We start from the raw sequence: 18,084 nt of genomic DNA on the forward strand, positions 1-18,084 counted from the left end.
CTCAGTCCATGTACATAAAGCAAAGTATGGGATATAATGACATTTAAACAGCATTGTCTATAGGAACTAAGAGGAAAAGCAATCTGAATGTAAACAAAGGGATGGTTAAATACATTATATCCATACAATGGACTGTAATGCCCAAATACAGGTAAGGCCTGTCCACGTTGAAATGAACTGCTAAGTATACAAAATGACCCCATTTTTAATACATCCCATAATATTACATACGCAGGTCTATATACATATTCATGGATCGATACACTCCAAACTCCTTATATCCTTCAGATGGGACTGAGACAGGACAATAAGAAGGGGTGGGTAAATGAAGTTTTTAAGATACTTTCATATTTAAGGAGTGTTTTATTTTCTCAACTAATGAACAAAAACTAAGCTTTGAATATAAATTAAAATTCTTATTTTTCCAAGTGAAAATGCTGATACTAGCTAAAGTTGATAATTTAATAAAGTGGTACTAGTAGATTACTTAGAATTATGGCAGCAACCACCAGAGTAAGTAGGAATCAGGAGGACTAGGAATGAGACGGTAGACTTTTCCTTATGTAGAACTAGGCAGCAGAATCTCTTAAGGTGACTTGGGCTTACATACAGTATGACATGTAAAGTACATCTAGATTTTAAATGCCTTCAAGAGCTTAGTAAATCATCTTAAGTAAAGCCAGGCAATATAAAACAAAAACCAAGAAGAACCAATTGTATGTATTAGTTGGGTCCCCAGGTAACTGAAAACTGTTTTTAAGCAATCCCCACCATACCTTTAAAGCAACTTTTAACCTCAAGTGGAAAGTAGCCACATTCAAATGAGTTAAAGGATAAGTAAAAAGAACTACAACTTTATTAAAAGTAAATAAATGTAACATAATATGTACAGATGGCACATGGTGCCAATTTTATTTGCAGATAGTATCCCAAAGTTCACAAGTTACACCTTTGCCACAGCCTTGGCTAAGTCTTGAACTAGTGCAGAATTCAGCTGTGCTAGAGTGCTGATCTTAGCGTGCTTAGATGTGGCATACTTGTTCTTGATAGTCTGGAAGAGAAAGTACAGAAATCAATGACGGAAAAGAGGAAAACATAAGAATCAATGATACAGATATTCAGTTAAAAATCAACTCCTTAAAAAAGTAGGCTATGAATTTACAGGCAGGCATAAAGTCTGAATGATTTCCACTTTCCCAACACCCTATAGTACCACTGAGTGACTCACCATGTGCTTTGTAAGCCCACGGTTCACCATGACCACATTCTTTGCCAGGTGTTGCATAACAACAAGAAGGGATTCTTCAGTGTATGACAGGTAATGCTGTAGAGTTGGTGTCTAAGAAAACAAAAGTTAATGTTGAAAATGCTCATCACCAAGGGTTTTCATAAAATTTCTAGATGTTCTTCAAAAGTAGGTAGGGAAGTAGATACTCTATATGATTATAATTGAAATTTAAGACAAGCGTAAGACCCTTTCTTCCCCAATTACTCTTCTTTCGTGGCTTCTCTAGGTTCCTGTGCTCAAACTTAATTACCCTTTTGTAATTGCTGAATTCTCCACCCCAAAGCTAGACCAAGTTATGGAGCTGACTTTCTCATTTACAACTCTATTTCTAGGGCCTATAGTATTATCAAATGGCATATAAGAGAAATACTCATTGACTCAACGAATATGAATGAACTTCTGGTATGTTATTTGACCTGCTTGAGCTACTCTCTCTATAAGCAGCAGCAGCTGCTCTGCCTTTCGCAAAGGGGTATAGCAAGATGAGATTAGGCAATGAAATGGAAGCATTCTAAGAAAATATCACAAGATATTCTGATCATTGCCTCAGAAGACGCCATATGTAGGACCTATATGAATTGTCCTTTAATGACAACAGCTCTATCCTGAGCAAATAGTGAAATTTCAAAGCTCAGGATAATCTCAGTTTGTGGGACAGAGCTTACCCATTCACCATTATCAAGAATTTTCAGTGCTAAGCAAAAAGCTCCCGCTGCAATCTGAGAAGGAGGAAAGTGCACCATATCGTAGTCCAGCATAGTTAGTTCCATCAAATATTTGGCCAGAGTATGTAGCTCAACATCAACCTGGAATAAAACCCACAGGTTCTGTCAGAGAATTCTGCATTGGCAGTAGCTAGTATGCCCATCACTGTACCTACAATTGTTTGCCTATAAATTCTCAAATGCAATTGCCCATGAAAGGCTTTAATAATAATATTAACACACAGACTGACTGGAAATAAAGACCACCTTTATGCCTTTTTCAGGCAGTTAGGTATAAATGTGAAGCACTTGAATTAGATCTCAATGGCCAGCAGTATTCCCTAATGTACCATACCAGAACGTTTCAAGAAATCTATACCTCTCCAATCTTAGATGCTCTCCGAAGGAAATGCAGGGGTAGAGGGCGACCCAGACTAAAATTTAAAGCTCTTAGAATCTTCATTTCCATCTGTCTGATTTGAAACTTGCTGTAGGTGTTGTCAGTCACAAAGGCAAAGTCACCGATTTCTGGAGGGTACATTTCCTCATATTTGCTTGCAACAAACATGGCGGTGACTCCCACCAGCTGCAGCATCTTCTTGGGCACGTGGTTATCCTACAGCGGGGGTATCAAGTCAATGAATAAGTAATAGGTATTTGAAAAAGGAAGCACAGAAGGAGAGATAGGAAAGACACATTCCCACAACAAAATCTCAAAGACACCCCATGCCTCAAGACAGATTTTAGCTGAAAAAGTCTGTTTCTTGTGATTCAGAGAGGACCCTGAGAGGAAGAACCCTCAATTGCTGAATTACACTCACCTGCATGAACCGATCAATTATGGAAACAGTCATGTACATGGTCTCCTGCAGTAATCTGAATTTTATTTGAACTTGCACTAGCCAGTCAATGAGGATGGCTCTCATGTTTCCAGTGACTTCACGACCCATTAGGTATTTTGGTTTGACTGCTTGCTCTTCCTGCAAAAGAAATGCTGTTTATCCTAAGAAGTAAGATTCCACATTACATTTCTGACCAGAAATAACTGGTCACCTCAGAATAGCTCTGGAACATTTATAATCTTTAATAGCTCTAAGCTCTAGTATCATTTGGTCATTGCAAACAGCTCCATCACCGAGAAACAAAAGAGCACATGTCAAACAGGACAGTGTGACAGGTTTTCATGTTGGCAAATCTTACTATATCCAATTCACCATCACTACTACTGGCCCACATCCTGTCCCTCCTTCACAAAGAAAGATACCGTACTATTACCTCAGATCTTTTTAAGACTCTAAACCCAGAACCTTGAGCTTTATGTGTGCGTGCTCAGTTGCGTTAGACTCTTTGCAACCCCACGGACTGTAACTCACCAGGGTCCTCTGTCCATGGGATCTTCTAAACAAGAATACTGGAGCAGGTTGCCATTTCCCAATCCAGGGGATCCTCCCGACCTAGGGATGGAACCTGCATCTCTTGTGCCTCCTGCATTGGCAGGCAGATTCTTTACCACTGCACCCCCTGGGAAGCCCCTGAGCCTCACGGAGGTAAGAGAAAATAATAGTAGCAGCTCCCAGGTCAGCTGGAACTAATATGCTACCACACGTGCTTCAAGGTTTAAACCCCCTAAACAGCATGGGTAAGAAAAGTCAACCATCAAAATCCAGCACACACATCTGCTAAGTTAGACCACTAACTTTAAAAACAAGGGAGAAGGGACTTCCATGGTGGTCGAGAGGTTGGGACTCTGCTCCCAATGCGGGGGCCCGGGTTTGATCCCTGCTCAGGAAACTAGGTCCTGAGCGCGCTATAAATAAGACCTAGTGCAGCCAAATAAATAAAAAACAAAAACAAAGGACAAAAAATTCAGAGAAGGCTGGTTCTGGCGAAAGTCTTACAGGACAATCCTGTAGAAGATGGAGATGCCCAAAATAACCAGCCAATAGCCTGCTGAAGATATTAATGATGCCACCACAATAGAATGCATTATAAACAAGCAACTGAGTAAATTTGGTAACTGTATTGCTTATGTTATTAACATACAGAATGCCTCCTTGTTTGGGGGAAAGGGCAAAGGACACCAATAGAAAGTTTCAGAAATGAGATGAAATGCAAGAAGACCAAAAGTTTTAGTTTTGAGTATATTCTTATTGGACAAAAACAATTTCCCAGATATCACATGTTCATAAGCCACAGTGACCCAAAATGCCTTGTTTTGGCTATGGTTTTTTACCACCTTCTCCATACACAACCCTATGATATATAATTTATAACCAACCCTATGATATGAGCACAGAGGTGAACTGAAGGTTCCAGTTAACACAAACCAGTAGCACTTATCAGTTTTTGTTGGAGAGCCTAGTGATTAGAGAATGCTGTTGGAATTTACAATGAGCTACCAAAGTAAAACAAAGTGTGTTTATAAGCCATTTAATGATTCATGGTGGCTTATAAATGTATGAACAAAATAAAGCCATTTAAAAGTAAGGAAGAATTATGAGAATGGGAAGTAAGAGTAATGAAATAAATAAGATGGAGGCCAGAGTAAGACTATGCAAAATTAACATCAGACACTTGATGCAAGGCAGTGCACGAATTTGATTTTTAAGATTACTGACCTGCCTGCTTGAGAGAACCACTATCACTGTGCCCATAAAATTAAAATAGACTAGTTATCTGAACCAAAACAAAACTAGCAAAGGATAATTAGCATTCTCCATTACTTCTCCTCTACACATGAACATCACCAGATAGTCAATAATGAATTCAGACTGATCATATTCTTTGCAGCCAAAGATGGAGAAGCTCTATACAGTCAGCAAAAACAAGACTGGGAACTGACTGTGGCTCAGATCATGAATTCCTTATTGCCAAATTCAGACTTAAATTGAAGAAAGTAGGGAAAACCACTAGACCATTCAGGTATGACCTAAATCAAATCCATTACGATTATACAGTGGAAGTAACAAATAGATTCAAGGGATTAGATCTGATTAGAGTGCCTGAAGAACTATGGACGGAGGTTTGAACATTGTACAGGAGACAAGGATCAAGACCATCCCCATGGAAAAGAAATGCAAAAATGCAAAATGGTTGTCTGAGGAAGCCTTACAAATAGCTGTGAAAAGAAGAGAAGCGAAAGGCAAAGGAGAAAAGTAAAGATATACCCACTTGAATGCAGAGTTCCAAAGAATAGCAAGAAGAGATAAGAAAGCCTTTCCTCAGTGATCAATGCAAAGAAATAGAGGAAAACAACAGAATGGGAAAGACTAGAGATCTCTTCCAGAAAATTAGAGCTACCAAGGGAACATTTCATGCAAAGATGGGCACAATAAAGGACAGAAATGGTATGAACCTAACAGAAGCAGAAGATATTAAGAAGAGGTGGCAAGAATACAAAGAACTGTACAAAAAAGATCTTCACGACCCAGATCTTCACACGATGGTGTGATCACTCACCTAGAGCCAGACATCCTGGAATGTGAAGTGAAATGGGTCTTAGGAAGCATCACTATGAACAAAACTAGTGGAGGTGATGGAATTCCAGTTCAGCTATTTCAAATCCTAAAAGATGATGCTGTGAAAGTGCTTCACTCAATATGCAAGCAAATTGGAAAACTTCAGCAGTGGCCAGACTGGAAAAGGTCAGTTTCAATTCCAATCCCAAAGAATGTTCAAACTACCACATAATTGCACTCATCTCATACACTAGCAAAGTAATGCTCAAAATTCTCCAAAAGCAAGGCTATACCAGTACATGAACAGAGAACTTCCAGATGTTCAAGCTAGATTTAGGAAAGGCAGAGGAACTAGAGATCAAATTGCCAACATCTGCTGGATCACAGAAAAAGATAGTTCCAGAAAAACATCAACTTCTGCTTTATTGACTATGCCAAAGCCTTTGACTGTGTGGATCACAACAAACTGGAAAATTCTTCAAGAGATGGGAATACCAGACCACTGACCTGCCTCTTGAGAAACCTGTATGCAGGTCGAGAAACAACAATTAGAACTGGACATGGAACAACAGATTGGTTCCAAATAGGAAAAGGAGTACGTCAAGGCTATATATCGTCACCCTGCTTATTTAACTTATGTGCAGAATACATCGTAAGAAACGCTGGGCTGGAGGAAGCACAAGGTGGGATCAAGATTGCCGGGAGAAATATCAATAACCTCAGATATGCAGATGATACCACCCTTATGGCAGAAAGTGAAGAGGAACTAAAAAGCCTGTTGATGAAAGTGAAAGTAGCGAGTGAAAAAGTTGGCTTAAAGCTCAACATTCAGAAAACGAAGATCATGGCATCTGGTCCCATCACTTCATGGGAAATAGATGGGGAAACAGTGGAAACAGTGTCAGACTTTATTTTTTGGGGCTCCAAAATCACTGCAGATGGTGACTGCAGCCATGAAATTAAAAGACGCTTACTCCTTGGAAGAAAAGTTATGACCAACTTAGATAGCATATTAAAAACCAGAGATGTTACTTTGCCAACAAAGGCCTGTCTAGTCAAAGCTATGATTTATCCAGTAGTCGTGTACGTATGTGAGAGTTGGACTATAAAGAAAACTGATGCTTTTGACTGTGGTGTTGGAGAAGACTCTTGAGAGTTCCTTGGACTGCAAGGAGATCCAACTAGTACATCCTAAAGGAGATCAGTCCTGAATATTCATTGGAAGGACTGATGTTGAAGCTGAAACTCCAATACTTTGGCCACTTGATGCAAAGAACTGACTCATTTGAAAAGACCCTGATGCTGGGAAAGATTGAGGGCAAGAGAAGGGGACGACAGAGGAGGAGATGGTTGGATGGCATCACTGACTCAATGGACATTAGTTTGGGTAAACTTCGCAAGTTGGTGATGGACATGGAGGCCTGGCATGCTTCAGTACACGGGGGCACAAAGAGTCGGACACGACTGAGCAACTGAACTGAACACTCCTAATTGTGATGGATATAAAATATCTTTCAATCTGTGGACTTTCCTTTAGAAAAGCCATGGTAATATCTTTCACTTTGAATTCCCCCCGTTCAAAATGGCAAATAAAGTTGTCATTGGGAATTTCCTGGCAGTCCAACAGTTAGGACTTTCACCAAAAAAAAAACCCCCAAAAACCCCACCTTCTTGGCATTTTGTGCCACTTTTGACATTTTGCAAAGAACTTCAAAGTGGAATCTACTGTTAAGAAATGCTGCTTGTATCCTGCTTAAAACTGTTAATGGAAAATCTCCAAACTAGATGCAGTTTAGAAAAAAACAATGGTTTAATGCTACTGACCTCAAGTTGTCTTAGATAAGCATAGATATCTTTTACATATTCACTACAAAGGTTTGGATCCGCTCCGTCTTCTGCATCCACATCACTCACTGCAAGAATTACATCTGAGAAAGCCTGACACAGATACTCTTCTGCAGGGGCACAGCCAGATGTTTCCATGGGGCTTGGAGAGGGAGTATCAACCTGGAAACAGAGACACTTATTGAAATAATAGCAAAAAGGAGCATACTGTCTAAGAACAGACAGATTATTGGTATCAACTCAAGAGACTATCTGCTGGATAGACATGCAGTTTATTTTCATCTTCTCAAATCTATTATTCCATTTGTCTTCAGGAAGTGAATAATATGAAAAGTGAGATGCCAACTTAGACTGAACCAATTTAGAATCAGGAGCATGCTAACAGGTAAAACAGAGAGGAAGCAAGTTCATATCTAGACTTTCCTCCAAAGGGAACTGATTAGTAATGCGTTGTTTAGCAAGGTCATGTAAAGTTAATCCAAGTGAATGACAAGTTAGCTTTCAGTCTTTATTTCAAAACAGGGACTGCTTCCCACTGCACAGGAGAACACAAGTTCTATCCGGACTACTAAGGATTAATTGACTTCATTATCATGAATCATTTTCTTCAAGCTCCAGTTACCCCGTTGTCCAAACAGTTATTGAGCACGTCCATCAAGTCAAGCTTTGTGTTAAATACGGGCTTTATGGTGTTCTCAAGGGGATTTGGATTCAGAAGAAATAAGTAAATGAAGTAAAAGAAATTGATTCTAGGAACAAAAGTAGGGGTGAGGAGAGTTAGGGTGGCGTTTGGAAAATTAGGGAAAGCTTTAAATGTTGATGCATGAGCTGTTTTGAAGGATGAAAAGCTTATCAGTTAAAAGAAAGAGGGTGGGAAAGCAAAGGCAAGAATCAGTATGGGATTTTGATGAAAAGCTCAGTATGGCCAATTAAAGACTGTGCATGCTACAGGTTTCTGTGCTATGTTCACAAGGTCAATACTAAAGCCATAGCCTCATATCCGCCTCCCTTAGATATAGAGAGCTAGGCAAAATGACTATTTGCCCAACCAGCTTTAATAAAGTTTTAAAAATTAAAACTTAAGAATGGAGTTCATTGCAATTTCAGGAAAGCAGCCTTTTCAAAGATGGTATAGTCTCCCTCACAGAAGTAGATACATTTACATGCCTGATATTTAATAAAAAAGTTTTTGGTTTTGAGGCTAAGTGTTAACTCATCTTCTTGCCTACTCTGAAGAGCTCCGTTTTCTGCTTTACATCCTTATATAAATTCCAAAGTTACAGGCTTATTGTTTGAAGGCCACGTTATGGAGTTTAAAAAAAAAAAAAAGGACTCAAGAGAACAATCTGTTTCAATCAATAAATTTCAGACAGAGATGGCTTGTACCCAAAGACAGTCAAATCTTTAGTCCAGGCAGCTCAATACAGTAAACAAAGGAGGGGCAGTATGACAAATAAAAGCACAGATTCTGAAGCCAGATAGTCTGTGTTTGAATCCAATTTTGTGCCACTGATGAGAAGTGACTCTAGAAAAGAGAGTTTGTTGTTCAGTGGCTAAGTCCTGTCCGACCCTTTTACGGCCCTATGAATTGTTTGCTCAAACTTAATACTTCTCTACACCATTATCTACAAAACCAGAGATGACAATACCAGTGCTGAGAGTAAGATTTTGTGAGCTAATTCATGCAAAGTGTTTAGCAGAGCCTACCTCCTAAGCACTCTGTAACTATTACTATTATTTATATTTATTCAAATACTGTGCCATCCATTAGTAAAATGAAGGAAAAGAAACAACAGGTTCTCAAATAGTAGAGTCAAGTTTACCAAAATAGGCTCGGGGGAAAGTTTCTCTTCCTTAACAGGCTCGGTTTCCGGCTCTGGCTCCGGCTGGGGCTCCGGCACAGGTACAGGAGCCTTTTCCAGAGGTTTTGGTACTTTTTTAGCAGTAACTTTTCCAGCAGCTAAAGTTTTTGCTTCCTGTGGATGAAAAGGAGAGAATGGAATGTTTCTCCATCACGGGTCACAGCTGGAAGGCATACTCACAGAGTAGTTGAATCAGGGAAACAGTTATACCTTTTTCAGAGGCAGTTTGGCCTGCGGTTGTTCACTGACTTTGTTACCGATGTCTCCAAGAGCTGTTCGGGGCCTCAGCCCGGGCTTAGATGTTGCAACAGCGGCCACAGGCACGCGCTTGGCCCCTGCCATACTGATCTTCGCCTTATTTTCAGCATTAATCTTCGTGTTCTGTAAGAATCAAGACCGCTTTGAGAGCTGGCTCAGCTAGGTTAGAGTAATCAAGGGTTAAAATGGGGGCAAAACAGAAGCTTTCAGGAGGAAAGCGAACTGTAAATGGGTTCCCAGGGAAAACCAGGGTTCCAGGGGCTACGCTAAGGCTGTGACAAGCCAATTTCCTTCCGGAACCTCTTATTTCACCTATTGAGGGATCACCTGCTTAGTCCCTGCCGGACCTAAAATACCATGAATTTACATTTGAAAGGAAATCTAAAAAGCCTTCAGTTGCAGGCACCTTCCCCTGGGTGGTTGCGCAGTTGGTGGGAGCTCGCTCAGGGGTCCTCCATTACCTTTTTACAAAAGGTTTCGCGTCTACCCTCCATCTGCCCCTCCCCCGCTTATCCACTACCCTTTTTCATCTTCTCTCCGACCGTCCGCCCCCCAAACTCTCCCACCACTTTAGGGGCCCGTCAGCGCCCATCCTCCACACCCTCCCCCCCAAATCTCTGTCTCGGTCCGCTCCTGCCAGGGGAACTCCGGTAGGAGAGACAGGGAGAGGAGGCGCAGCCAGTTACGAGAGCCGCGTTTGTTCACCATCCGCAGCTCACCCTGGTGATCCGGAGCGCCATGGCTTCTTCTGCACCAGGCAGCAGCTCAGTGAGGAGGAGAGCACTGGAGCCCCCGACCAGTCGGGAGCTTGAATCAACCACAGGTCAACAGCCGTTCCTCCGCAGCACGCCGGGAGGAATCGGGCCCCGCCTGAGGTTTAAACCCCGCACCGCTCCCTTCTTATTGGCCTGTTCATGGCACTCGCTCGCTTCCCATTGGCGGCGGCTGGTTCCTCGGAGAATGCATTTCCAGGGCGATCCCGCGAAGACTTTCGGGCGGGGGCGGGGCTAGGGCCAGGCCGTCACGTGGTCTGACTCGGCGCCTGCGCCCTCGGGCAGCGGCTGTATCCACCTGGAGAGGGAAGTGGTGCCTTCACCGCCCACTTGAAGAGGTGAGACTGTTAAAACACCGTAGTTGGCCTCAGGGCCTTGGAAAAGACATGGTGGAGCCGCTGGTTTGCTCAAAGAGACAGTTATGGCTTTAGTCCTGCCTGTTGTTAAACTAACTTTCCTCTTCTGCAGTGGCATGTAGCAGGAAAGGATTTTATATACGCGTTCTTTCGTTTGATCATCCCAACAGCTCTCTAAGGTGGAGGAACTGAAGCTTAGAGAGGCTTTGGGTGACTTTCTCTGGATCATAAGTTAGTAACACAGGACTAAACATAGATTTCTTTAGATCCATGATGTTTCCACAACACTAATAGTCTCTTAAGAATATTGCCAGCCTCTTAACCTGCCAGATTATTTCAATCAGATTGTTTCCCAAAGCCAATTTTTTGATTTGAAAATAATGTTTTACTTTTTGATTTGAAAATAATTTCAAACAAAAAAGTTGCAAGCAAAAATACCGCAAGGAACGCACACATATACCCTTTACCCAGATTCGAACATCCTTAACCTTTTATCCCATTTGCTTTCTCATTTACTTAATCTCTTTCTTATGTATGTAATTTACCCATCTGTGTATCAGTTCAGTTCTGTCGCTCAGTCGTGTCCGACTCTACCACCCCATGAACCACAGCACACCAGGCCTCTCCCTGTCCATCACCAACTCCCGGAGTTTACCCAAACTCATGTCCATTGAGTCGGTGATGCTATCCAATCATCTCATCCTCTGTCGTCCCCTTCTCCTCCCGCCCTCAATCTCTCCCAGCATCAGGATCTTTTCAAATGAGTCAGCTCTTGGCATCAGGTGGCCAAAGTATTGGAGTTTCAGCTTCAAAATTTGACCTTCCAATGAACACCTAGGACTTTAGGACTAGTGAGATCTCCTTGCAGTCCAAGGGACTCTCAAGAGTCTTCTCCAACACCACAGTTCAAAAGCATCAATTCTTCGGCGCTCAGCTTTCTTTATAGTCCAACTCTCACATCCATACATGACTACTGGATAAACCATAGCCTTGACTAAACGGACCTTTGTTGGCAAAGTAATGTCTCTGCTTTTTAATATGCTGTCTAAGTTGGTCATAACTTTTCTTCCAAGGAGTAAGCGTCTTTTAATTTCATGGCTGCAATCACCATCTGCAGTGATTTTGGAGCCCCAAAAAATAAAGTCTGTCACTGTTTCCACTGTTTCCCCATCTATTTGCCATGATGTGATGGGACCAGATGCCATGATCTTAGTTTTCTGAATGTTGAGTTTTAAGCCAGCTTTTTCATTCTCCTGTTTCACTTTCATCCAGAGGCTTTTTAGTTCTTCTTCACTTTCTGCCATAAGGGTGGTGTCATCTGCATATCTGAGGTTATTGATATTTCTCCCTTATATAATTGTATATAAATTTTTTTTCCTGAAATACTTGAGGGTAAGTTACAGTTATCATGGCCCTTTATCCCTCAGTTCTTAAGTGTGTATTTCCTAACAGTTATCAACTTCATACATTTACTTTATCACAACATTGTATTAAACCTAGTTTGTATTCTAGTTTTATCAGTTGGCCTAATAATGTCCTTTCCAGCATTTTCTTTTCTCCAGTACAGGACCCAGCCAGGGGCAGTGTTGCATGTAGTCTCCTTTAGTCCGGAACAATTCTTGCAGCTTTTCTTTTTCTTTTATAATACTGATGGTTTTGAAGAATACAGTACTCCCTGCCACTTTTTAGAAAAGAGAACTTTCTTATTTTTGTGTTTGTATAATTGTTCCCTGTGATTTGCATTCTTGGCTGTTAAGCCACGTAGGTGACATCGTGTTCTTCTCAGGAAATCAACTCTGCAGACACATGGTGTTCATGTGTTCCCCATAAATGAGATTAATTTTGATCACATGGTTACGCTTTTACCTCCTTTCTCCACTGTATTTAGTTGTTTGTTTCTTACAACTAATAAAGTGTCTATGGGAAGACACATTAGAACCATGCTTTTCATCAGATTTGCCCCTAGGTTTCACCTCCCCAAGCAGCAGCACTTGCTTAGGAAATGTTGACACTGTTGTTCCAGTGCCATGGGCCCTCTCCCACTAGCTGAAGCTGATTTAAAAAAAAAAAAAAAGCATACACTTTGAATGATCCTAGGATGCCAGGCCTTTAGCAGACCTAAGTGACAACCCCTTTGTGAACATTGCACAGTGGAACTTCTTTTAACACAGTAGTTCTTAACTGGTGAACATTTTGTCCCGGGGTGGGAGAGGCTGCGGGGAGGGGGAGATTTGCATTTCTGATTGTCACAACTGGCAAGGTTCTACTGCCATCTAGTAGGTGAAGATCAGAGAGGTTTCTAAACATCCTACAATGTATAAAACAGCCTTATCCCCTAAACACACACACACACATAAATAATTATCCAGCCCCAAATGTCAGTTGGGTTTTCCTGGTGGCTCAAATCAGTAAAGAATCTACCTGCAATGCGGGAGACCTGGCTTTGATCCCTGGGTTGGGAAGATCCTCTGGAGAAGGGCATGGCAACCCACTCCAGTATTCTTGCCTGGAGAATCCCCATGGACAGAGGAACCTGGCGGGCTGCAGTACCTGGGGTCGCAAAGAGTGGGACCCAACTGAGTGACTAAGCACAGCAAATGTACACAGTTTAGGAGTGCAAGCTTGAGAAATTTTGCAAATTGTGTTCGTACTTTATGAGTCACTTCTATTGAGAATGTTAACATCTGTTTTTAGGAGCTGTGTTTATTCGTTTTTTATTTATTTAGCTGCATTAGTTGCAGCATTTGGGATCTTTGTTGCATCATGCAGGATCTTTTTTGGTAAACAGTCTTTCTAGTTGTGGCACTCAGGCTTATTTGCCCCAAGGCATGTGGGATCTTAGGTCTCTGACCAGGGATTGAACCCCTTCATTACAGGGCAGATTCTTGACCACTGGATCACCAGAATGTTAACTTTTGATGCTTAATTAACACAAGTTTCATGGATCATCTCCTTTCTTTATAACACTTAAAAACTTGATTTTTCTCCTGGGTGAACTACTCCATGTTCTCTCCCCTGGCCTGGTTTTTAGTGCCAACCACATACTAGGCAATGTTCTAGGCGCTAGGAAAACAGCTCTGAACAAAACAGATGAGATCCCTACTCTCATTAAGTGTATATTCCAGGAGAGTGTACATTCTAGGAGAGAAACTAAGTTAATAAGTACAGTAGGAAAAAATCAGATAGTACTAAGTGCAAGGCAGAGACTAAAAAGAAAGGGATTCAAATAGAGCCATTTGGTAGCTGGCTTACACTTGGTGGGTGAGAGATAGTCTGAGAAGTTGGCATTTAAGCTGAGGCTTAAATGACAAGAAGGAAAACATTCTAGAGAGAGGAAATAGTCTGTGAAAACCCAATGATAGTGTTGCCCTAAAATAGACTGCCAGTTATTTCTCCAGCAAAAATGGGTTTATTCACAATCAACAAAGACTTGCAATTTGGGATCTGTATCCATGGCAAGCCATACAAGTTCCATGCCACTAGAGGACTCTTACAGAGAGGGGAAAAGGAAGTTGGAAGGGCTATAATAAACAGAGTCCATTGAAGGAACTGAGAATTTGAAGTATCGTGGCTTTTTATTGACTGCATTCATGCCCAGTAAGAACTCCCTCCTCTTCCTGTTGGGCCCTGCTATAGCTGGGCTTCCCAGGTGGCTCAGTGGTAAATAATCTGCCTGCCAGTGTAGGAGACTCAGGTTCGGTCCCGGGGTCAGATGATCCCCTGGAGGAGGAAATGGCAACCCACTCCAGTATTTTGCCTGGAAAATTCCATGGACGGAGGAGCCTGACCATGGACAGAGGAGTCCAAATGGTCACAAAAGAGTAGGACACGACTTAGCAGCTAAATAACAACAGTCACAGGGCATGAAATGTCCCCTTTCTGACCTCCCATTCTATTTTAATTGAGGTTTCTGTTTTTAATTTTTTAAATAAGCATGAGCTTGTCAGGTTAAGAAAAGCCCGTATGGCTAGAGCATGAGGGGAGGTAGGAGTACAGATGAGATTAAAGAAATTGGAAAGGGTAAAATTATATAAGGCTTTGTTAAGCCAAGCTATGATAGGTACAGTGGAAGGCTTTGAGGGTTTTAAGCCAAGGTGTGGCATAATCTATCCTTTTGAAAGATAGTGACTGTGGAGAGATTACACCGTGTAGGTGGGGAGGAGACAGAGAGGGAAGCAGGAGGAGGGGAAGAGAAGCAGGGGAGCCATTAAGAGGCTACTGTAGGAGGCCAGATAAAAGATGATGACTTTGATGGTACTAGTAGTGTTAGACAGAAAGAGAGAGATTCTGGATATATTTTGGAGGTAGACTTGCTGAGTCTTGATGGTTTACATGCTTGGAGTGAAGGAAAAGGAGTCAAGGATGACGCTTAGGTTTTGACTTGAGTAAATGAAAAAGAAGACTAAGAGATGAACATTTTTAGGGAGTAGCAGGTTTTGGATAGGAGATCAAGAATTCTGCTACATTTGGAATGCCTAGAGATGTACAAGAGAAGTCTATGAGGCAAAGGTCAGGGTGGGAGCTAAAGCCTCTTTTCCTGTCGATAGTATTGTAACTCTGATGCAGGTGAGATCATCTAGAGAATGGAAAGCAGAGCAGATGCCCTGCAGCAAGCCCCAGGGCCCTCCATATTAAAGGCTGAACAGAGAGGGGGAGCCTTCTCTGTCAGGAAGTGAGGAAGATTGGGGAAGAACACCAAACAGGTAGGGCACCAAACAGTGGTTTCTCACAAAAGAGAAGGTGATGTTTCACAGAAGGAGTAGTGGTTTAACATGGCAGATTGAATATACATATTTCTTCCTGAAGGCAATAGAGGGATTTTTTTTTTTTAATGCACAAACTGTCAAAGATGAGTGAGGAAACAATAATGACATCATTTTGGAAGCAGGAAACACATTGAAGAGTGATAATGGAAGTACCAAACCAAGGAAATTAGAATCTAGGCTGGCAATGGAGATTAAAGAAGCAAACTGATTCATACTGTGGATTCCAGCTAGTCTTGGGAATTGGAGGCACCGGGAATCTATGCAACTGGTGACATAGGTAGAGTTGAGAGCAGGATTGCTTGATCACCTCCTGCACTTGGGAGCATGGTTAGAGTGAAACATCTTCTTGGTCCTGGCGGATGATTAGAGGCTGAACTAATGGAACTTGGGATTTCAGACTCCAGGCAAGCTGAAAGGGGATGAAGTGAAATTCTTCATCCCAATTAGTGAGACCTCCTGCTCCCTCTTCCACTTAGTCCCCTAAATGCAGGCAGCTGGACTTATGCCCTCCTAAGTGAGATCAAAGTGTGCTTCTCTGAGAAGTGAAGAGCCTGAAACAGAAGTCTTAAAAATACAGAAGGTTAGGAAGGATGATCAATGAAATGGATGGGACATGTTTAAAGTGATAGCATTTGACCTACTTGTATGCTGACAAAGGGTTTCTAATCAATATATTAATTTATTACTCCTAACTATTAACAGCCGGTCAAGGAGCACTGGACAATTGAAGGAAATCCTCCAACTTGAAAGAGACCTAACAAGAATACATAAAAAGAAACTCCTAGAACTTTCCTGGTTGTCTAGTAGCTAAGACTTCACACTCCCAGTGCAGGGAGCCTGGGTTCCACTCCTGGTCAGGGAACTAGACCTTACATGCCTCAACTAAGACGTGGCACAGCAAATAAATATTTTTTAAAAAAAGAACTCCCAAGTGGACAGAAAATTCAAGGAGAAGAAAGCTAAAAAAATAAGTATAAAAGGTATTTATATAATCAGAGAAAGAAAAGATAATAATGCACCCATAAACAAGTTTTAGAAAGACTCTAAGGAATTAAAAATATGATAACAAACATTAAAAATGCAATAGCAGGTTTGTAAGGGAAAGTCAAGAAAATTTCCCCCAGAAAGGGCAAAAAGACAAAGAGATAAACTATAGCAAATATAAGAAGTTTATTTATATAAGAAATTCATTCCATAAGATCTGACATACAACAGATGGAGGAGTTCTAGAAAAAAAAAGACAAAAGAAAACGAAAGGAGGAAATTATAAAAGAGAGAATACAAGAAAACCTCTCAGGACTAAAGGACATGAGTTTCATGGGTCCATGTCTGAGAGTTGCACAATAAGTGAACCAAAGGCTCATCTCATGGCATACTGTGCTGGCATATGACATTTAAAACAAAGGGGAGACCCTTAAGGAAACAAAATCAGATACAAAGGATCTAGAATCAGAATGGAATGAGGCTTTCAGTAACAATGTTGAAAGCTACAAGATTTTGTAGGAAAATTATTTTCAATCCATAATTCTGTACCCAGTCAGACCATTAAACAGTCATGAAGTAGAATAAAGACATTTTTAGATGGGCAAAGTCTAAAAATAATTTTCCACATGTGCATTTGTAGAAAGTTATTGGAGTGTGTAGTCTTCTAACACGGATGAAAATTTTAAAAGGTGAAGGAGACGTCCCTGGTGGCCCAGTGGTCAGGACTCTGCACTTCTACTGCACAGGCGTGGGTTAGTTCCCTGGGTCCCTGATTGGGGAACTAAGGGCCTGCATGGTGTGGCAAGGCCAAAATAAGAGAGGAAGGTGTGGGATCAAACAAAACAAAAGAGTAGTTCCACCACAGGACAAAGGCAAAGAGAATTCCCAAGACTTTAGGTAACCCTCAGCTGACTCTTCTTAGTAGGCCTGGAGAGCAGTACGTTTGAATAGAATGACAAGGATGATGGTGGGTTCTAAGTGGGACATCTCCAAGCAAAAAATTAAATCAATACCTTACTTGAAGTATTTGACTATACTGAGAAGAGACTTACACTTCTGGTGGAATTGGAGATGAATGAGTAATAGGTACAGAAAAACTAGGCAAATGAAAATAAATAAGGCACTATTAAATCTGTAACAAGCTAGTTAAAAGAAAAATTGGAAATGTAATCACAGTGTGGGACTTAGTGCAGATTGGTAAATCATATGGTCATAAAATAATTAAAACACTGAAGATTGATTTAACCCCAAATTATGGTTCAACTCTATTGGGAGGTTGGGGAGGGGAGTGTTATGTGTGAGTATGTATGTGTGCTGATAGTATAAAAGAGCTGAACCCTCATCTTTCGTTGTTAGAAGTGGATGATTTTTAAAACTGGTTAAAAAAAACTACAAAAAATAACAGTATAAGGACATTATTGAGAATTATGACTGTAAATAGCAAATCACACAGTTACAAAAATAGAAAATGGTTCTTTGTAGAGAGCAGGAATGGTAGACAGGGGTGTAATGATTTTGTTATCAAAGAACTATTTTCCTTTTTAAAACAATACACTGTGTAACTGAAAAAAAAATTAAGGTTAAAGTGGTTGATGTATTGACTGAAAATCAGGGACATTCACACTAAAATGTTGATAGAAACAGGAGTTGAAAAAGATGACACTATCGGGAATACCCTGGCAGTCCAATGGTGAGGACTCCACATTGCCACTGCTGAGGGCTGGGGATCAATCTCTGATCAGGGAACTAAGATCCCATGAGCTATGTGGCCAAAAAAAAAAAAAAAAAAA

The 18,084-nt window shown here is 41.1% G+C and overlaps 1 protein-coding gene across 1 annotated transcript; it reads right to left on the bottom strand.

Moving 5' to 3' along the window:
- Nucleotides 1-826: 826 nt before the first annotated feature.
- CCNB1 (cyclin B1) lies at nucleotides 827-10,294 on the bottom strand. The gene is made up of 9 exons (XM_055554514.1): nucleotides 10,135-10,294; nucleotides 9,368-9,538; nucleotides 9,119-9,271; nucleotides 7,275-7,457; nucleotides 2,814-2,972; nucleotides 2,372-2,608; nucleotides 1,954-2,094; nucleotides 1,229-1,339; nucleotides 827-1,051 (listed from the first exon to the last, which is right to left on the bottom strand). The coding sequence occupies exons 1-9, from the start codon at nucleotides 10,153-10,155 to the stop codon at nucleotides 944-946; spliced, it is 1,284 nt and encodes a 427-aa protein (XP_055410489.1). The 5' UTR covers nucleotides 10,156-10,294; the 3' UTR covers nucleotides 827-943.
- Nucleotides 10,295-18,084: the final 7,790 nt, after the last annotated feature.

This window comes from Bubalus kerabau, chromosome 18 (genome assembly GCF_029407905.1).
Source record: "Bubalus kerabau isolate K-KA32 ecotype Philippines breed swamp buffalo chromosome 18, PCC_UOA_SB_1v2, whole genome shotgun sequence".
Taxonomy (NCBI): domain Eukaryota; kingdom Metazoa; phylum Chordata; class Mammalia; order Artiodactyla; family Bovidae; genus Bubalus; species Bubalus kerabau.

What these genes read in the sequence shown, in the direction of transcription:
- CCNB1 (XM_055554514.1), bottom strand. Translation starts at nt 10,155, where the DNA reads ATGGCGCTCCGGATCACCAGG. An exon ending in TGGCGCTCCGGATCACCAGG is followed by an intron (nt 9,539 to 10,134) that starts GTGAGCTGCGGA and finishes TGATTCTTACAG; the next exon opens with AACACGAAGATTAATGCTGA. An exon ending in TTTCCCCCGAGCCTATTTTG is followed by an intron (nt 7,458 to 9,118) that starts GTAAACTTGACT and finishes CTCTGTTTCCAG; the next exon opens with GTTGATACTCCCTCTCCAAG.